Below are 23083 nucleotides of genomic sequence, written 5' to 3'. Positions count from 1 at the left end.
GAAGCATAAAGCTCCAGTGAATAACAAGAATGAAGCTCACTGGGTTGCATAAATTGCACAAGAATGCACAGACATACACACACACATAAATGCACACATACATTCTCACACATGCACACACACACACACACACACACACACACACACACACAAACACATGAAAATATAAGAGCTAGTTGAGAAATGGAAGTAAATTAGCAGGAGTGGGAAATGAAACAACAGGGTAATGGCAGAGTGAATACATTAAGTGTAGATATAAGAATATCAAAATGAAACCCATTATTATACACAATGAACGTATGCTGATACAATATAATGTCTCTCTGTAAAGAATATGCCAGATGCTGGATTTGTAGCTGAGTGATCCTCAGTATGTATGAGGTACTGAGTACCATTCCCAATATTAAAGTGGCAAAACAGCCCATAATGTCCTGTTTTGTCCTATATACCACTGAAAGCCCTATCTTTCTAAGTGTTGCTGTTCACTGAGATTACATATTGGGATGTTAAACTGTGTGCTTGGAACTTGAATTTAGTTCTCTACAGAGAGATAGGCAGGCTATTGTGGGATAGCTTTACACTGCTCTTGCCCAGCGCATGAGATTGTCCTGCACAGAGCCCAGGTTCAGCACTGTGTTACTTGACTTTGTCTTGAGACCACCGTTACTCAAGCTTATCATTACAATTCCTTTTTAGATTACCCTTCTCACGAGCAATTTGGTTTGCTTAGGATGGTTTTCTTTATTCACTGGTGTGCATGACTACTTCTATCAATAATGTTTTTCAGGCTTTCCGTGGCTAATGGCCTCGCTGGGGATGCTGAGGGCACTGTTTCAAGATGTATCTTTAAAAGTCCTTTTATTGTGCAGGCTCACCTTATTGTTATTGCTAATTTATTTTAATGGCCTAAGATGGAAATATCTGAATGGTGATTTGCTCCAACTGAGCTTATAAAAAAAAAATAAAGACCAGAGAACTGATTACTTAAGACAAGAGCGAGAAGAGGGGACCTAGTGAAAGAGTGGAGGTGGGAGACAGAGGAGACAGATATGCAAGATCTGAAACTATTAACCACCATGAAGCTAGTATGGGGGACTATAATAGTAACTGCTGTTTTATACAAATTACAAACACGTTTGCTAGCAATTTGGGTCTTCAAGTATTGTGAGACTGAGTCTCTTTTCTTGCTGATGCTTGGATGGAAGCTCACCTTAGTCTGCCTTCAGCAACCCTGCCTATCAGATAATGTAGGGTGTAAGAAGGAGAAAAGCAAAGACAAACCAACTATTGAGAGAATCTTCCTGGGGAGATGTAAGTTAACTTCTCTTCACTCCAGATAGCCAATAACAGTAGACCAAAGAAAAAAATTAGGCCCAAGTCCAGCTTAGTGAAGACGTGAGTGTATTGGGTATATCTAAAGGGGTATGGGTAGTTTAAAAAGGTACAGTTCTAAAAGGCTCACCCCAGATCTCCTTGCATGAGGCACACTAGCATCCTGGAGCACCTTCTGTCCACAGCTTTTATAAAATTGGGCAGGAAGGAGCCTTGTGAGTTTTACAATTTTTAAGTATCCTATAATCAGCCTCCAAACGCTGACACCATTGCATATACTAGCAAGATTTTGCTGAAAGGACCCTGATATAGCTGTCTCTTGTGAGGCTATGCTGAGGCCTAGCAAACACAGAAGTGGATGCTCACAGTCAGCTATTGGATGGATCACAGGGCCCCCAATGGAGGAGCTAAAGAAAGTACCAAAGGAACTAAAGGGATCTGCAATCCTATAGGTGGAACAACAATATGAACTAACCAGTACCCCCCTGGAGCTCATGTCTCTAGCTGCATATGTATCATAAGATGGCCTAGTCGGCCATCAGAGGAAAGAGAGGCCTGTTGGTCTTGCAAATTTTATATGCCTCAGTATATAGGAACTCAAGGGCCAAGAAGTGGGAGTGGGTGGGTAGGGGAATGGGTGGGGGAGGGTGTGGGGGAACGTTTGGGATAGCATTGGAAATGTAAATGAAGAAAATACCTAATTTAAAAAATGTGTGAGTTAGAGTATTTTTCCTGCTTTCAATATTTCTTAGGTACCTTAATTATTTTTCTAGGATTGAGGCCTCCTGCTTTTTGGTGGATTGTTGCTGTTGTTGTTGTTGTTGTTGTTGATGTTGTTGTTGTTGTTATTTTTGCTGCTGGTGGTGTTGTTTTTTCCACTTCCAATTGGTTTTCCAATACCAAATGGTCAGTACTAAAACCACACGTACAACAAACTTAATACAGTGTGTGTGTGTGTGTCTGTGTGTGTGCGTAAAACATCAATTTAATAAAAAAAAAAAAAAAGAGGCTGTGTGTTTTTAAAAAGATTGAAGAAGGGTATATGGGAGAGTTTGGAAGGTATAAAGGGATGGGAGAAATGATGTAATTATATTATAATCACATACATAATTCTTTTGTTTTTAAGTATAATTACTTACCTCATAAACCTTGTGAGTTTTATTTATTTACAAAGACATATGGGGAAATCTCCCGGCTATGTAACACATACCTACATAGGTAGACAAAGAAGAAAAAATAATTAGTTGGTTAGAATCTCCTGTCAGAAGTGAGGTGCAGTCACTTTAAGTTTTCCTTGAGTGAGACAGAGTAGACAAGTTTTACCCCATACCTAAGGGCAACTGAACCGATGTGACTGCGAAGACACGAGTCAGACGCATTACAGGCAAACCCCAAAGAGCATATTACAAGTTGAAGAGGGTACAGTACCAATTATATCATTATCTCACCCTACTCCCCGAGTGAACAGTCTGAAAGCCTAAAATTACAGATGCTGTTAGATTTCTTGGCTTCATGTGCAAATTGGAGTAATTTTCCTTTTTTTTTTTTTGAATGCATAAACACATGTTATATTGTTTCAAAGGAGAAGTCCTTATAGTTTGTTTTATATTTTTTTTCATTTTATTCACCATATCAAAGGGCTTTTTTTAAAAAAAATATCAAAATTTAGATTGTGGCAAATCCATGTAAGACTGATTCCCAGAATGATCTGCAATGCTCTTAAGTACCATTTGAGCTAAGGCGCTTTGGCATATCACTTTTAGGGGAAGAGATCTGGTGAAGGGTCTTCAACTGGCCAGATGTGCCATTTTGCAACAGATTGAGATTCTGCCAAAACACCATTTGTTGCCAGGGCCGGATATCATAGTGGGTTCCTCGCCCTGTTACCATATTTTTGCACTTCTTAGCATTGCATAAATAGGCAGCTGTTCTCTACTCAGAATATAAATTACTCACCAGCTTGCTCTCCCTGGAGGATATACCTACCGGAGGAAACCATGGTGTTAACCCTTTTCCACTCGCATGAATGTCACACTTAAATGCACACCTCCCTCTCTTCATTCAGAAGCCAGCCCTTATGCTTAGAAATCACGTGTCCCTTGCCAGTGAGACAGGAGGACAAAAGAAAACAAAACAAAATAAGAATCCGTGCCCTTCTCAGTGCTGGTAGGTAACACACCTATCCTAAGGAGAAAGGCATTAAATGAACCTGAATCTAAGAATGAAGTTTGTCCAGAATGCTTTCCTACTCTCCTTCAATAGGAAGCAAACTGTTCTCTTATGTGGCTATGACTTTATGAAGATGGAAAGATGTGTTAATGGATGTTATGAGAAAAAAGAAAAGAAAAAGTGAAATTTTGCGAGTTGCTTCTCTGAGGCTACTAATGGGTAGAGACTCTTTTAAGTATTTGGAGAATGGATATTAACCTAAAGACACCACATAACAAAGAATGATGCAGAGAACTGAGCTGGGTCTCATAATAGGACAGGGAAGGCAGCTGGCTTAACATAATAAACACTTTCAATGGTTTTTTTTTCCAGCAGATTATATGAGGCTATCTAGTGATAGTTTAGACAATGTATACTATATATGCATATGTATGTTTACACACTTATGTATTATATGAATATGCATGTACAGATAGATATACGTCCAATGTTTGTACTTATTTGGTATACAATGGAACAGTATATGCAAGGAGACAGACAGACAGACACACAGATAAATAGATAGATAGATAGATAGATAGATAGATAGATAGATAGATAGATAGATAGATAGATAGATAGATGGATGGATGGATGGATGGATGGATGGATGGATAGATAGATGGATGGATGGATAGATGGATAGATAGATATATAGATACATAGATGATACATAGATACATAGATAGGTGAGTGGGGGTGGATGGATAAATATATTTTACCTTTACATAGTTTAAAATAAACCTTATTTAACAGAATTTAGTATATGCCTGTAATTACAGTCCTAGATAAGCAGGAGAGTCATAGGATCATTGGTTTAAGGACTGCCTCGGTGACATAGTGAGGCTATCTAAAAAGAATACAAAACTAAACAAAAGCAAACACATGAGACAAAATAACATTTGTGAGTGTTGGAATGACAAAGAAAAGGACAAGGAAACAGGAAGGCAGCAGAGTTAAACATGTTAACTAGTCTCAACTCCTGATTTGAATGTTTTATACTAAAATAGTTATGGACACTGTTTGCCCAATACCCTTAGTCCTCTTTAGTCTGATAGTGCATGCAGACTTCTGATCTAGCCAGCAGAAAAACAGAAAAAAGAAAAAAAAAGATCATCCTGATAGATAGGTGACATTTGGATATCTGACACATGCCAGATTTTTGGAGGTTAAATCAGAGGTCCAACCTGCTGTTCTCCTTCTGAGAAAAGAGAGAGAGAGAGAGAGAGAGAGAGAGAGAGAGAGAGAGAGAGAGAGAGAGAGAGAGAGAATGAATTCAGGCTGCAACCATGCTGTAAGGGGTGTCTGAGTTCTTCAAATCACGCTGCCCAGATGTCACTTGGCAGGTGCAGAGTAAAAATGAAGCCCCTGCGTGTGGGTGCTCGTGTGTTTCAAAAGAAAACAATGAGTCTGCTTACTGAAGTGTGGAGTGCAGCCACATTCCTGTTGTAAGCAGGAGAGCTTCTGAGACTTTCTCAGTCCAGTTCCTTCCTAGAACCATGTACACACATGCCCATAAGCCATGTGTGCAGAGCCTGTCTCAGGTCTAGTGTATCTTAAGTATTCATTGTAATGCATCTATGGACACATTAAACATATATAGTTTTCTTTATAGAGAGTAGATCCACATTATATGAAATATTCTATACCTTACTTGGTTACAAAAGCTCAGAATTATATCCTAAATGTGCAACTTCATAGCTGCTCAACTTCTCATTTTTAAAACGGGATTTTTAGCACCAATGTGTGCAAATGACACTATCTGTCACTGTCCCTACCAGTGAGCACTTGGATTGAGTTTAGCTTGCTTTCTAAGGGGCATGGCCTGGGCACCAGAAATAGCCAGCATTTGGTAATAGAAGTCTTTGGCTAAGACTTGAAGTTAATTTTGGAAAGAGAAAATGGAATATTGTCCTTAAGGCTGGTCTTAAACTATTTTAATTTTTCTTCAGTATTGCGAGATGACTTCCGGCAAAACCCCACAGATGTGGTAGTCGCAGCTGGAGAGCCTGCAATCTTGGAGTGCCAGCCACCACGGGGACACCCAGAACCAACCATCTACTGGAAAAAGGACAAAGTCCGAATTGATGACAAGGAAGAGAGAATAAGTGTGAGTTCAATTATAAGAGAGGGCCAGAGACTGAGTTTCACATTGAAAGAACAAATTTTGTTAACGTATTAAGAACACAATTGTATTTAAATGCTAATTTACCAAATAAAGCATATTGAAATGATTTAAATGTGAAAATAAAATTTTATATGGGATTTAATAAGACAATCATGATAATAGTTATACCAGTTTAAATATATTTTCTACTGTGATACTGATATCTTAGCTCTCTAAAGATTTCTACTGGTCATTTATGTTTATATATCGATATTAAAATATAAATTGTAGCCATTAGCATATTAACTATCTCTCATTTTATTCTAGACTCAGTATTATATAAAAATACTAAGGACAGGTTCACTTAAATAAAATTTGAATTTGATATCATGTATTAGTTTTGCATTTAAATCAAATTCAATGACTGATATTTGATATTTTTTATTAAAAATAATTACTTCATTTGAGTAGACAAATTTTATTTAAAAAATCATGTATATCTGGTACATTTGTTATAAATGAGAATTTATGCCACGTGAACATTGAGATAACATTACATAAATTCTAAAGGCTTGGCAGAGATTACAATATGAACCTGATGAGAATTTGATCTTTAGTGGATTTGCATTGAGTAGCATTCTTTGGAAAATATACACTTTGAGTTTTGCTGTATATCAAACCATTTCAAAATTCAATGGTTTCTATTTTATTTATAATTTGTCTTTGTTTTTAAAAACTCATTTTATTTATGCAGTAGAAATAGCCTTGATTGTTTTTAAATAATCAAAATTATTAACTAAAACCTCCTTCTTTTCTGTCCCCCTGGTTTGTTTTGTGCAGATCCGTGGTGGGAAGCTGATGATCTCTAATACTAGGAAAAGCGATGCTGGCATGTACACCTGTGTGGGAACCAATATGGTGGGAGAAAGGGACAGCGACCCTGCAGAGCTCACTGTCTTTGGTAAACCTCTCTTCTCCATCCTGGCTTAGCTACTTTTCTCATTTCTGTGACCAATCACTTGACAAAGGACGGCCTGGTGGACACAGTTAGCAATAGCAAAGCACAGCAAGGTGCTCACATTGCATCTGTAGTCCCGCAGTGAAGGGAGAAGAACATTGCCACTTAGTTAACTTTGTCCTTTAAACTCAGCCCAGGACCATAGCCCACAAGATGGTACTTTACAGGGTTAGGCCAGGTTTCCTACCACAGTTAACCTAAAATTGAAGTTCCCTCATGGACAAGATAAAGTTGGTCTTTTCCATAATTTTCACCCTATCAAACTGATAGTATTATCACTAGTTATAAAGAGTTGTAATTTTTAATACTAAAAAATTGAACATATATAAGCAATTACTCATTAATTTGAATAATCAATATTGATTAGAATTGAAATTTTAGGGGGCTTTGTGATGAAATTTTTCATGTCAAATTTAAGAAATATCAATATATCTCATTTATTTATGTACTTAGGATACTGTCTGTTAACAAACTGTTTTTAAAAAGTCACTATTTCCATAACAATTTGAAATAGTTTACCTGTCCTATGTTCACCATTCATCCTGTTTTGATATACTTAACATGTATCAGACACATATGTACATGTGCATAAATTACAAATATGTGTGTGCTTGCATGTGTATTTAAATACACATTAACAGAATTTTCTTTACTCATTCTGTTGGGATAATGCTTTCAAAATGAAAATACCTCTTCTAATTCCATGCATGTCATTCCAAGATTTCTACTTATGGTCATTACTCTACAACATTTCCAAACGTGCTGTTGAAGTCTGGCATAGGTCTCTACTGAGGCTTCTTCTGCCCTTGAGAGGCACCATCCAGTCCTGGGGCGGGAGAAATCATGATGAAAAGAGATGTAGCAATGTACTTTTAGTTGTGCTTTTTGAAGAAAGGATAAAGGCTTCTTTTTAAACTTCCTGCAGGCTGGGTAATCTTTGATATTACTCTCTGTGCTTATGCCCCCATTTGAAGTCCCAAGTGCAGAGGGCAGGAAACCTCCCATAAGTCATTAAAACAATGAGTAAATATTACTCTGTTCAATGTGTGCCTGTAAACTCCTGTTCACCTAGTACAGATAACTATAAGGTTGCCTCTAAATTGCACACAGTCATCTCTAAATGTCTCAAAACTTTCTCTACCCAGTAATGAATAAAATACAGTTTTGTCTGGTGAGATATGAAATTAGTGGTCACTGAATATCAGCATTGAAAGCCCACAAGTATGGCTCTTCTATTTAAAGAAACACTCATTGCTATTTTTTGTAGCTACCACAAGATCTTGAGTAGAAAACATTGCATTATAGCCATATAGACTGCCTTCAGAAGGAAATTGAAAGGGTTCAATGTCATTACCAAAGCAATTAGATCTACCAGTAATGTGTCTGTTTTATGAAATATTTACCCTACTATCCCTAAAGACATTATGGGAACTGTAGGAGACCCCTAAACCTGTCAAGAGTTGTGGTACAACTTCTAAATTATTTTAAAAATAGCTATCAACCCAAGAGATTAAATTTATCCAGAGGCAGTTCCTGTGGAAGAATTGATTTAGGGAGCTGGGAAATAGTTATCTGATGGTATAAACTTGCCTGAGGGGTTTTATATACAATAAGTTGACAGAAAAATATAATCCCATTTTGTACAAAGGAAAAAAATATGCTCCCAAAGTTAAAACAAAACAAATAACCACCCAAATTAAGCAAAAAACAAATCAAACAAACTAAAACATTGAAACATAAAACCAAAAAAGAAAAAATAAAAAATCAGAGAGTGACAGGAGAGACAGAGAAAAAGAGAAAGACACTCAAAGACAAAGACAGAAGGAAACAGAGACAAAGAGACAGAATAGAACTATGCAGTTATAAAGGCAAGGCATATCTGGGAGGAGTTGGCAAAGGGGAAATAATATGATGGATCCTATCATTTTAAATGATTAAGAACAGCCAGGGCCAAAAAGTGGGAGTGGGGTGGTAGGGGAGTGGGGAGGAAGGTATGGGGGACTTTTGGGATAGTATTGGAAATGTAAATTAGGAAAATACCTAATTTAAAAAAAAAGAACAAGAAATATAAACTAGAATACGGTAGTGTTGATCTTAGTCAAAGCTGGGTGATGCCTGTGAGAGAGCTTTGCTGTGCTGTAACTCCAACTTATAGAGAAATAAGCTAAACTGTGGTGGCCACCTCATTTATGACCCTTGAATCTTTTACATCAAGAATATTAAAAATGCCTTTTATTTCCACATTATTAAATGTTCTCACCTTGGTATCAAGATTATAAACCTGATTTACATTACTCTTTCCATCTATTCAATTCTAATTTCAGGTGGCTGCAAGTTCATCTTAAGGTCTTTGGCTACCATTGTCCCTCTGTAGCCACAAAACATCAGCTTTACGCTAACAAATGTTCTAGAGAAAAAGTAATAGGTGATGTTTACTACTTGAGAAATATCATGTACAAATTTATTTATTCATGTATAAATTGCAAGGAGAACTAAGAAAAGAAATAAAGTTCTTTGCTTATACAGTAGTCATCTACACTACTGAAAGAAATCTATTCTTCCTGTGTTTTTATTCTTTAACAACAGGATTTATGCTAGGAAATAAACTTTGGTTATTTTGTTCTAATGTGTACTATATTCACAAAGGTATAAGCAGAGTACACTGATTTTATAAACTAGAGGAATGATCTATTTGTTCCATTCCCATATTTTTTTATCTATGAAATAATCTTCCCAAGGCCACATTGTCAAATGTAAAAATCAGAATATACACATTATCAAATTTAAATATCAGAAGGTAGTGTTCTGGTCCAAAATGGCCCTGTAATCTGTGACAAACTCCAGGCATTTCATAGAGAACATCCCTACACCCACCTGCAGATAATTAACACATATGTCAAGCCCTAAAAATCCTAAACCTTCTCAAAGAAACTAGGGTGGAGGCACATAACTTATAAGATGAAAACTGTTTATTAAAAAGTAGCCAAAAATAGGCACACATTTCATAAGTGATTTTTAAATGTGTCAAAATAATACACACTGTAGTTTTATACATTGCAATTTTAATATGTATCATAGGTATTACAAACCAAAATAAAAGACTGAAATATTTTGCTCTATTGCTTCTTTATGAACCCTTCACATGTGCATAGTATGCATGAATGTGTGAACACACACACACAAACACAGACACACACACACACCCATACACACACACACACACACACACACACACACACACCCATACACACACACACACACACACAGGCATACATACTCCTCATCTTTGGTTACTTTTTAAAGGTTTTCTTGTTTTTTGGATTTTTTTTTTTGGTTGCTGCTTTCACCTGTTTTGGATATTCATTTCAATATTCAAAGCATAAGTTTTTTCCTAGTATATGCTTTATATATTAATTATGACTTTGCTCTATATTCTATTTTAGAAAATAATAATTTGGTCAACCTAAAATTCCTTTCCAACCATTTTTGATTTTTGTTCTCTCTCTTTGTTTGAAATCTTCCTCTCTCTAATATATTCTCCTTAGAATCGTTTATGCTACTGATGTTGGAATTAGGATAGCTAAAGAGATGCCTGAGTGACCCAGCATAAGGATCTGATTTCCAATCCCCAAAGCCATAGTAGCTCACATCTCTAACCTCTCTAGAGGAAGATGGGAGGAAGAGCCAAAATCTGCTAAAGCTTTCAGGCTAGCTAACCTGCTATGTCTTGTCTGAAACATGATGGGTTGTGAGAACTGACTCTCGAAGTCTTCCTCTGTCCTCCCCATGTGTGCCATGATACACGGGTACCCTCAAATACAAATATGCACATGTACACAGCTATATGCTTGCTATACATAGATAAACAAAAACATTTGGAGTTAGTTTTAGCCAGGCAAATATTATGACCTGTGAATTGTACTCAAGATCATTGTATGGTGATTCATTTTCAATTCTGACACTCTGTTTGTTGCAAAATGGTAAAGCCCACGTTCTCGTTTTTGCAACTCAACAATATGTGCTCCTCCATTGCCACTCTCCTGGCAATGGCAGACTCTGTGTTCACTCCATTCTACTCAGGAATCTCCAACCCGATTTTGTCTTCCTTTGCTTTGATGTTGAACTCTTAATTCTCAGCATCCCATGCTTCCTGTTTCTGATGTTTCTCTATTGCTTTCTGCTTGACTGGAGCTCAGGACACATTCGAAACCAACATGTGTCATTCAAGTTACCAAAACGTATTGGATCACACATCTCTTATTTTCAGTGCCTACCGAGTGTGATTCTCCACTGCTACTCGCATCCTTGAGTTCCTCTTGGGAAGTCTACTCTGACTGTGCGTGGGATTCTTTTGCATATGGTCTGTGACTTTTGATTTACTCATTTTCCGTTTCTACCTCTTAGCAGTGGGGTTTTTTTTTCAAAAACAAGTTTTTATTAGATACTTTCTTCATTTACATTTCAAATGCTATCCCGAAAGTCCCCTATGCCCTCCTCCTCTGGCCTTGCTCCCCAAACCACCCACTCCTGCTTCCTGGCCCTGGCATTCCCCTGTACTGGGGCATATAAAGTTTGCAAGACCAAGGGACCTCTCCTCCCAATGATGGCCGACTAGGCCATCTTCTGCTACATATGCAGCTAGAGACACAAGCTCTGGGGGTACTGGTTAGTTCATATTGTTGTTCCACCTATTGGGTTGCAGACCCCTTCAGCTCCTTGGCTACTCTTAACTCACTCTTCTGAAACACTGCAACTGTACAACTCCATCTGGCACTCCTCCACACCCTCCTTTATTTATATGCTAGTAAATCAGAATCAGAAATCCCTGAACCAAAACAACTCTATTAAATTCAGGGGGCTTTGTGTTCGGCTTCTGCAGAGCATGTATTTATGAATTACATGTTAAACATCTTGATCTTTTCTTTCTTCTCTTTATCCTGCTTATAGTAATCTGTTCTTGCCCCATGTGTGTCTCTTCTGTCTGACACAAAATTTGCCTCTTTTTATTTTGTGACAAGGTTTTGCCCTGTAGCTCAGGCTCTTTTAAGATTCACCATTCTCACATTCCTGCCTTATGATTTGCTGAGAGCAGGCATTCACCACTATGCTGGCTCTGTCTCACACAATTTCAACAACATTGTTTCAAATTATAAAGGTTCCTTGGAGGTATTAATTTACTTCTTTTTATCCATAATTCCTTCCCACATGCCACCTCTTGCATCCATTGCTCTCATTTTTACGAAGAAAGCTTTCTTCTTATACCATACAATGTATTGCTATTCCTTCACATTAGGTTTCTACTCATTTTTTTAAAAATATACTATAAACATTGTCATCTCAAAGTTCCAGTTTATTTTATGCATACTAGTAACTAGTCCATTCATGATGAGGGACCGAGACATGGGGTGTCATTACAATTTTAGTCACTGGACAAACACCGAGATAACATTAAGAAAAATGTTACCTCAAAACAGTAAGGACTATCTATGGCTTGGTCTTAGGGGATGCCTCTGGGCTTCAGAACTCTGGCTACTCTTATAGAGATGTAGCCTTGATTTCCAGTACCCACCTGACAGTTCCCTATTTTCTGTAACTCCAGTCTCAGGGAGTCTGATCTCCTCTTCTGGTTTCCTTAGGCACCAGGTACACAAGGTACAATGGCACACATGCAGGCAAAATACTCATGCACACACACACACACACACACACACACACACACACACACACACACAAACATATAAAACTTTGAATTGAAATATCTACTTTAATTATGTGATGCAGATTTCATCTCATAATTCAGACTCTACTGATTTGTAGAAGCTATGTAGTACTTTCTTGTTGCGTATTTCCCAAGCTCCTCTAAAACCTCTTTTAATGCTTCAGGAGAGCAATGATTTTTGTTGAACGAGGAAATGTTATCTAATGGCCCTTTATATTCTACTATGAAGAATGACGTGAAATAATGTGCTTAAAACATGATGAGAGAAGAGTTTTCCCTTCCAAATTTTATCGATTCTCATCTTTGCTCCCAGGGGTGAAAACTACTGACAAACAAAATTAATGCAGTCAGAATTGATGTAATCACATCCAGGGAGCCTGACCATTATTTCCAGGCTTTTGGAACCGCACAGTAGTCACATTCAATGAATGGATATCAAACTTCTCTCCCCTTTAACAAAGCCAGTAAAGACAAAGGAGACCTGTGAAACCTACCATCTTATGACTTCCTTACTTTATAGCCTCTCTGCTATGAGGCAGTTCTCTCTGGTGCCGATAAAGGCAAGGCCAGGTTTACAAGCATCAGTTAGCTCAAATGCCCCTTTATCACATAGTTTTCTTCTTACGGGACTTAAACAACCACACCTATGCTATTATAGCCACAGCATAGCTTTTACAATGTCAAGTGAATTTTACCTTTAAATTGCTAAGGTCATCCTGAAAATAGCTGTCACTGAACAGTCATCAGCAATTTTAGAGCCACCCTCAATGACTACATACAGTTGAAGAATGTGCTAACTGGGTAGATAATTTCCTCACTGTTGCTGAAAAACAAGAGAAAGATTATTCAAACACCTATTGGATTCATGGCATTTCATGTTAAGTTTAATATTTTTCTCCCTGAGCAACGTTGACATGACTGCAGTGAGACACGGCATTAGATTTGATTAGAGCTATGTGTAATGTTGGGTTCTCTACATTGCCAATTTGGAACTAGGTTGACAGGGCTATTTGAGAGCTGTCCTCTACAGAGTATCACACAGGCAAACAACACTGTTACCTCCAGAGGGATTAACCTTGCAAGCAAGTTATGCAGGTCATTCAAATCCAGTTAATCTCAGAGAGAGAAAAAAAGTTAATTGCTTTGGCAAAGAAGTTGCCTCTGACCACTGTGTAGATATATAATTAGGGATCAGTCGACACAAGGGGACTCTAATCTAATTGATAAGCAGCACACAGATGGCTCTACAGGGTTCTCTCCCTGTCTTTTCAATATGTGGTCAGACATAAGGGGATACCATGGAAAAACTCAGTGGTCTTATTTTGACATGTCTTAAAATTAAGTTGGCTTGTTCAATAGATCAAGGTTTCCACAGTTGTTGATTTTAATTGTTCAGAGCTTCATGGACATACATCTCTGCAGACATTAGTGGATATTGAATGTGATTCTTATCTCTCACTAGATTGGTCTATTATCAACTTAAGACTCCTACTCTCCGACTTTCCACTCTTTTGCAGGTAATTTTAGTACGAAAAGAGATGGCTGAGACAGATCTATTTGGCTTTCTCTTTCATTAGGTCAATTCCTCACTTTTCATTCTTACTGATTCTTAATATGGGCAGGAAACTCCATCTCTTGTCAGAGAATAAGACTTTACCATCTTTACTTTGTAAAGTCATATTGGCATTTAATTTTTGACAGGAATTTTTATTCTGCATAAGAATTCGATGATAGATAGATAGATAGATAGGTAGGTAGGTAGATAGATAGAAATAGAGATAGAGATATATAAATTTAAGTGCTATAACCGTAGATGTTACTATACCTGTTTTATTTTGAAATAAATTTAACTTCTTACAGTTACATATTTAGCCTTCATTCACTATTGATTGAAAGTTAATTTCATTTCAAAAACATAAACCTTACTTACAATGGCCTAGGCATGCTGGGATCAAATATGTACCATACTTACCAATGTGTTTAATTTGCTAAAACTCCTTCTATATTTTTGTATTTCATCCTGCACATCTGATAGGAAATTTGTTTTAGATCTCTTATGCCTACTGCCTTTCTTCATACTTCAAAATCTCTGTCAGTACAAGAGGAAATAATTTTACTCAGTAACCCTTTGGCATAGTTTATTTTTCTCTCTTACTTGACCTTTCACAGATTTACCAGTGAGATCCTTGTCATATACATGTGAAAGGGGGCTTCCATTGAACACTGGGGCCTTCAGGACTTCTCCATCAGTTAGGGTGTCCTCTTCCCTGACTTGCTCACGTGTCCTTCACAGCCATGGTCCTCACTCTATGGCCTGATCCATCTCCCACCACTTTCATTATATAATCAAGCTGCTGGCTCTCTACAAGCCATTAAGTTTGGAGCCTGGGGTCGGAGAGCCCACATTCACATTTGCCTAATGACTGAAAACACTGTTACAGTTTGTTTCTCCGTAGGCCAGATTATGGTACAATACTCCTATTAACATCAGAGAACACAAGAGGTCTCCTCTTGAAATATCATTTCTCAGTCTCAAGTGATGTTATTAGTGTTTTCCTCCCTGTTAGCAGGGGGTGAATTCAGACTCTGGATGAATGCATCAAACAGCATAGAAAATATCCCTCTCATGTCCTATGCTAATGTACTATTAACACTTGGAACACCTATAAAGATAAACTAATCCTATTGTCTATGTACTGCAGAAACAATAACTCAGCATCATCATGCTTAAGGTATATAGTTGAGGAACACTGTGTCCACCATTTAAAGGAAAAACAGGACAAGGTTGGGGCTATGGAGATGGTTCAATGCTTTAATCATTCATATCCCCAGATTCTAGAAATTCCTGTGTACATGGAGATTCAGATCTTTTCTTCCTTTCTAGCAATGTGAGGCAGAGACCAGTGTAAGATGTGACAATATACATGATGCCCCGAGTTTGTTTAAAGAATTGTGAGTAAATTAATAAGGTAAAAGAACTATGGAGAGTAATTTCTAGTCTCAACCTCGGGCCTCTACATGTTCCAACCATGCACATTTGCATATTCTCTCACCATATGCTTGTTCATGCACACAATACGCATGCATGTGCATGTGCAGAGGCACACACACACACACACACACACACACACACACACACACACACACACACCACACCAAAATGGAAAAAGTATTAAATTAATCCTTTCAACTTGTACATTTGCTCTGTGGTTTAGGCAGAATCTTTTATGGATAATTAATTCTGCCAACAATATACCCTGGAAGCAAAACATCATTTTCTAGTCTGTGTTGTTTGCAAATTCTACATTATAAACTTTCCAGGATAACAGGCTGGAGAGATGGCTCGATGGTCCAGAGACTGGCTGTTCTTCCAGAGAACCCGAGTTTGATTTTCATCACCCACAGGGTAGCTCCCAACCATCTGTGTGTACTTGTAGTCGCAGGATACCTGATGCTTTATTCTGATGCCTTCACAGACACTGCACACATGTCACGTACTGACATATATTCAGTCAAAACACACATAAACATAGAACATTGTAATAAAATAGAAATAGAGAAACTGTTCATGATAAAATTCTATCACCCTATTTTTATAGCTTTGAACTTTGAAGATGCAGAATACAAATCTTGGAATATATGTAGCTCTTTGCCAACATCTGGTGTCTAATTCTCTGTGGAGACCTAACCTTCTCATCCTTTTAAATGCCCACAATTATTGAATTCCTTGAGAAAAAAAATTCCCTTGGCATTTCACAATTGTTTTCTGAATATTGATCTTGATGTCAATAAAAATGCATATTCACAACCTGTGTTCTTAGTGTGTTATTTTAAGTGATTTAGTTTCAAGGAAGGTTTCCTGCTCAATGCATTTCTTTCTATGTGACATTATTTTCACAATTCTAAATTGGAACAGTTGAAACTGAAGTCTTCAAAGGCTAACCATGGCCATATGGCCAGGTTCACTTTGCCATCTCCCCCTGGAACTCACTTGTCTTTCATGACTTAGATTACTTTCTCCTTCAGAAACTTGCAAACTGGAGTTAAAATGTGATTCAGAAGGCAGTGTTCATAAAATTTAAGAGGGACATTTTCTAGTGGCTGCTCTTTATCTAAAAAGAAAGATACTGGACAAGGGATGTAACTGTTTTGGGGTTGCGGTGGCTAAACTGGCTTTGTCTCATGTATCTCTTTGATGGTAAGACCCTTATAATTAAGAATAATTTTCATTGTATAGAAAAGTGCTAGAATATAGTGAAAAATGTAGAATTAAAAGACTGAAATACTAAAGAATATTCCTGAAAAAAACTGAAGAAATTTAGGTAGGATAGAAAATAATTAGCAAAACAAAAACTGAATTTTAAAAATATTCAACACCATTCAAGACATGAATTAAAATATTGTGGAATGCATTGTGTCTTTATAAAGTAGTATATCAAGTGGAAAATATTGGGAAATATTTTTGTAAGTGCAGCATTTTCCTGGAATGCTACTGAGGATCGCATCCTTAATATTTATTACTCTTTATTAATTTTCATCAGCTTTATCTTTTTCTGCTTTGAACAACAATAATACAACGATGACTTTAAACTCCTTGTTTGTAAATCATTTACTGTTTTGTAATTCAATGATTGGTTTCATCTATTTTGAGGCAGAAATTCACTGCATATCAACTTTTCCTTTTCCGGGAGGTTATACAGTTTAATACAGAAACCATTTTGATTTTTAGGTTCAAAAATGTCTTTCTATTTAATTGGATTTGACTAATAAAGATTTATCTTATATAGGTAAGATGGAGAGTTAGGTCTGTGTGTCTTAAGAATAAACTACTTATCTGTTGTTCTTTTTCAATTATTTATGTACAAATCATGTATACCTCATCTAATTTGACTATACTTTTTCTTTATTTTTTTCTCCCAAAGAACGACCCACATTTCTCAGGAGGCCAATTAACCAGGTGGTGCTAGAGGAAGAAGCTGTAGAATTCCGTTGTCAGGTCCAAGGAGATCCCCAGCCAACGGTGAGGTGGAAAAAAGATGATGCAGACTTGCCGAGAGGAAGGTAAGCCTATCACGTGAAACAATGTTTCAGATCACCAACATTCATGGTTCCACCACCAAAACCACATATATCTTTGATAGCTTCATACTTATGATTTATAGTTTTGGCATCTTACCTGCTGTGTGCATTTCCCTGTCTTTCACACTTATGATGTCCCTCAGTTGAAATACACATTAGTTCCTGATTATTCTCTCTACATTCTATCATATCCAAGTTCCACTCAGCACGGAGGTATTATTGTCCCCAGGGCTACTTGTATGTTTACTAATGTCTCCCTGTATTCATGGCCACCCATGTGCAAATGTCCCTTATTGTGGGTCTTGTTTGTTTAATCTGCAATGCCTTTCTTGAATGCCCAGAGTAGCAATAACAAAAGGCAGTTGAGTATAAATAACCAAAGGGACTTATATAAAACAGACATTAACAAGCAGAGGCTCATCAAGTGGATGGGCTCCCAGGAGGTTTGTCCTCAATGAGCTCCTGGCACTCACCCTGTTTTCTTCAGAGACAGGCTTTTCATTACTTACATTCTTCTTTTACCAATCATAGTCTCTCCACGACAACATGGCCAAACTATCCAAAAATGCTGATCATCTTATAAAAAAATAATTTGTTTTCTAATTTTGTTTTTGTTGAACCTTTTCTGAAAATGGGTGTGATAGACCAAGACTTCATCCCAGCAATAAGAAGGCAGAGGCAAAAATCAATCAATCAATACCTTTATAGATGTTATCAAATAAATCTTTCAGCTTTTCTCTTCTTGTAAAGCAATAGTTCTGTTTCCATTTCCTCTGCTCTCTCCTTCTTTCAATCCACTGACAAAACAGCCAGCACATTTATTACTAGTCTGTGTACAATCTATAATTTATCAAGTGTTTCCTTCTAGAGAGACTTGATTTCATTCAACAGTTTCAAGTTAAACATGTGTTCACAGAAGTCTGTCTAGTCTACATAGTGAGCCCTAAGATATCAAAGCTACGTAGTAAGACCTCCAAAACCAAACCAAACCAAACCAAACAGCAACAACCAATAAAAGCAAGCAAGCAAAAAAAAAAACAAATAAAGAACAACAAAATTGCTGAGACTATAAAGATTTTGAAGTTTTAAAAATTGGGCTCTAATTTGGGGATATTTCATTTTATAAAAAAACAGTCCTTCAGCGTTGTCTGTATATCTTGAGTCCATGTTCACTCATTTCATACACCTACAAAATATTTGTCATACCTAGTGAAAAATGTTACAATGATTAAATACAGGATAAACATTATTTGGATTTAATCAGTTTTCATTATTGTCCTTTTCTGCTCTGGAGACCAGTACAAGATATGTGTTTACTTTGGAGTCATAAGCTATGTGGATTAGTTGAAATGTTTCCCAATCATCTTTGGTCTTTGACAGAGTCATAGTGCTTTTGAGTATTACTAACCTTGTATTGGAAGAGGAGTGCTAGTGAGATATGGCACAGAAAAACCAAGCCTAGATTTCATGTTGTTTCACATGGGTGGATAGACTGGCTATATGATATTATAGAAAGAAAGCCATGGGAGTGACTTGCATCTCATTGAATCAGAGGTTCATGAGTCAAGGACCCATACTGTTTGATGCTCCACTGTTTGTTGAGACAGTTTTTAAGTACATCCTAAATCCAGTCTACAAGTGTTGGAATGACAGATATATTCCAGTATGCCTGGTTTGGCTTTGTTGACCTTTTTAAAATTTCATTTTAACTTTCTATGGCAAATTTATAGTTTTAATTTATTCTTTTGTTTTCAGATATGCGTACCATTATTGTTAAATAAGATTAAGTTGAAATAAAAATATATGCTAGAAAGTTGTGAGATTGTACTGCATTTTTTAGTGTACCTATATTTTTTAATGGAGTACAATTACCTATATTTGAATGGAATATAACAAAAAAGTATAATTTAGGACTCATTTTCTTCTCTGATTTATTATGTATAAAGTGATAAGTATGACAGCTTTACCGCTTCTATTTGTAAAGACTTCAATGTCTTGTAACAGTCATTTGCTTCAAAGTTTATGCCATTCGTGAAAGAAAAAAAATCAAACAGTACCATAAAAAAATCATATAAATATCATTTTCAAGAGATACGAGAACACTCCCACCCCGTTGTTCTCAAAATGTTGCATAGTTTTGGCCCCTACTCTCTTACTACTGGGTTTACACTCTACAGTATTTGTTTGAATAGCTAAATGTTTTAATTCATTAGACACATACAAGTGTTAGCTTTAGACCATTATGTTAGAGAGGCTCAACATGCAAATTAATGACTTTTTCTATCTTGATGGAAGTCAGGCACTTTTTCTTTCCTTTTCAGACTCAAGTGACATTTCAAGGAACCTTATTCAGTCTTGATTTGTGCGTATTAGCATAACATTTACTTTAACATGAAAGGCAGACAGACCTCTTTTCTTGCAGAAGGATAGCAGTAATACTTTTTCACGGAACTACAGACTAAGTCAATAACATTGATTCTGTTACATTTTTAGCTCTGAGACAAGGGAGGCGACCACTGTTCTTGCATAAGTAATTGGTGTGGAGGACAGCATTTATTTGGCTTAATGTTTAATGAAATCTGAATACAGTTTGTGTAGTTGTTAAGGCTTAAAACAGTGATGGTAAGCAATGTAGGGCAGCTGCATTGGCGATAATTACTATGTAAGTAATATGTGACTATTTTTCCTTTGGAGGCAAAGGAAGCATTTCAATTCATGTTTAAATAGATGAAATGCTGTGATACCTACTTAACCCATCAACACAGGAGAAGCTATCCGTGCCAAACCTTTGGTGAGCAGAGATGAGATAAAGATTAAGGAGGTATTTTTGCCTTCATTTCATTCATCCCAGGGAGAATATTTTAAAAACAATAACAATATGCCCATTTATTTTGTTAACCATTAGCATCCTAAGTTTTTTATTCTAAAAATAACTTTAATGATATTTACAACACATTTTTTTGCTGAAATACAATGTTTTTTTTTTTTTTTTTTTAAATTTTTGTTTCTACAACTGGAGTGTCTTGTTGGGGTAGGAAACTTGGAAAGTCTAATAATAATTCTATGCCCAAACAGAGAAATATTACTGAATGTGATTATTTTCTATAGAGTCAAAATTAAAGGTATTTCACATTGTGTTTTTTTTAGCAGAGTATAGTAATTTATTGGAGATACATCTAAAAATAGAAGTTCATAACTGATTTTCAGGAAGAAAGACCTCCACTGTTTTTTAGTGACTATAAAAATCATCAGTATATATATATATTTAAGAGAGTCTCAATAAACATTAGATGAAAGAATACAACAGTGTAGGGCTAGACAGATGATTTAGTTGTTCTTCCAGAAGACCTGAGCTCAGTGACCCACACTGAATGACTGGCAACTACCTGTAACTCCAACTTTAAGGGCTCTGACAGGTTTCTGGCTTCCACAAGTACTTACACACACACACACACACACACACACACACACACACACACACACACACACATTAAAAATAATATTTTAAACAGAGTGTCTTATGAAGGACAGGCTGACTTTTTAAAAATTTCACTAGGTAGCCAAGGTTGGCCTTGAACTTATGAACTTCCTATACCCATCTCTCCAGTGCTGGGATTATAGGCATGTATCAAGACACCTGTAAGACAAGTTTCTTACACATGAATCCAAAAACAACAAAAAAAAAAAAGTGTTGGCAAAAAAGGAAGGAACTTTCGAGTCCGAAATGGTTTTAATTTCTAATAACACATTTGCACCTGTGGAACTTAAATAGAAGGATCAATTTATTGAAAGCTCTCAGTTCTCATCACCAGTTTGCAAAAGTAATTCTTTAAAGGAAAGTGCAAGTAGTGTTTTTTTTTTTTGTTTTTATTCTTTGAGTTGTAGGTTAATGAGAGAAGGCTATATGGACATCCATTTACATACTGAATACATCAAAGACAAAAAGCTGAGGTAGAACTCTTTTTTTCTCAGCTCTGCATCCTTGTGTGTCAGCTGACCCTAGACGCTTGTGCTTGTTAGTGATCTTTGAAGATCAAGTGATTTATGATATGTTTTCACAAGTACTTTATGTGATAGAAGGTGCTTGAAGTTCTAATGAAAGGGGCAGCATTCAAGGGGATTATCAAAAGAGTACATCAAAAAATCCATATGCTGCTGACTCTATCAAAATATTATAAGTTAACATAAAGGAGTAAATATTACCTGCTATGTACAAAGAAATAAGAGCAAAATTGACAAGCATTCACTAAAACGTCCTATTTAATCTAGTAGTGGGATGGAGACCTTAAAATAAGCTTCTTAGAACTTGGGTAAACAGAAGAGACATTATATTAATTATTGTCTCATTTCTAATCATAAAAGCACTGACTGTGCTTCACGTTGTTAGCAAAATACTGCAAACTGAACATTTAGTATATTTCATCACTTGTATGATTTTTACTATGTCACCATTATTTAGCGTCCCAGTTTTTTTTTTTTTCATTTTTATTTATTTTGTTTCTAAACTGATTCTAAAGTGAGACCAACTTCTGCAATAAGGGTCTCTAGTAGAATGGAATGTTCATAATAGCTTTTCTGTGGGGAGGGGGGGAGAGAAGAAATAAAATATGCCATTTACATTCTTATGTATGCCTGCTACTTCTAAATGCAGTTGATAGCTTCCATATAGTGTAGGTAATTCATGAATATTTCATAAAACAGAAAGGGGCCTACAGAATAAGCATTTTAAGAAATATAGTGTAAAATTCTATCAATTTCCCTCAGCCCACTGACAAGTCCCTTTTCTAAAGTCTATTTTAAGTGAGATTTTTCTAGAATTCTTAGTTTCGTGGAATATGCGATTCCCAGAACTGCATGATTCTTTCAGAAGAGAAACTGAATAGAACCACTTACAACTCCCTTCTTGTGCAATTTTGAACAAAGTGGCTCTTTACAGTTAGCCCTGGAAAATGTCCCTGTATTAATTGTCTGGGAGCTCTATTGTTTAGAGCCTGTGGGGCTGGGAAGCAGAGATGCTGAACAGGTGCTAGCTCTCCTGCTGGGGAGATCTGCCTTGCTCATGTTCAGTGTGCACCTCAAGGACATGCGCTGAGTTGTGCTCCCGATAAATATCCACTTTGATTAGATTGACTAGTGGAGACTGCTCAATTAAGACAATTTTAGAAAAAGAAAAGAAATACTAAGAACATGGTGACAGCAATGTAAATAAACCATTGTCCAAAAAAAAAAAAAAAAAAAAAAAAAAAAGTCCCCATAAGCCAATAAAGAAGGAAAGGTGGAAGGCAAAATTGTCTTTTGTGTTAAATAAGTATTTTGCCCATTTGTTTCTGGAGCAAAAAGTCACACAAACTGCTATGGAAGTTATTATGAGTTTTTTGTTTGTTTGTTTGTTTGTTTGTTTTTTGTTTGTTTGTTTGTTTGTTTTTTACAAATGCCAGCATGATGCACATGCAGTCTATTGTCCAGGTTGTTGGCTTGGAGGTCTTGTTCTGACACTAATTGCCTATGACGTTGCATCTATCTCTACTTTCTAAAAAAGATGTTTGAGAAATTTCTTTAGCACTAAAAATGAAGATGACCTTGGAGGAGCTATTGAAACTCTGTGTTTTACATCCTGAAG

General features: G+C 36.5%; 1 protein-coding gene across 25 annotated transcripts in view; it reads left to right on the top strand.

Annotated features, from left to right (window-relative positions):
- The window catches only part of Robo2 (roundabout guidance receptor 2), a 1555468-nt gene that overhangs the window by 1395014 nt on the left and 137371 nt on the right, over nt 1–23083 (top strand). For all 25 annotated transcript variants that reach the window (XM_006523038.4, XM_030249139.1, XM_030249140.1 and 22 more), the window contains 3 exons: nt 5493–5650; nt 6488–6608; nt 17307–17445. In XM_006523038.4, coding sequence (XP_006523101.1) covers nt 5493–5650; nt 6488–6608; nt 17307–17445 — 418 coding nt within the window. The remainder of the gene's footprint in view (nt 1–5492; nt 5651–6487; nt 6609–17306; nt 17446–23083) is intronic.

Source organism: Mus musculus, chromosome 16 (genome assembly GCF_000001635.26).
Source record: "Mus musculus strain C57BL/6J chromosome 16, GRCm38.p6 C57BL/6J".
Lineage (NCBI taxonomy): Eukaryota > Metazoa > Chordata > Mammalia > Rodentia > Muridae > Mus > Mus musculus.
The sequence above is the reverse complement of the archived record's forward strand: the minus strand, read 5'-3'. Positions and strand labels throughout refer to the sequence as shown.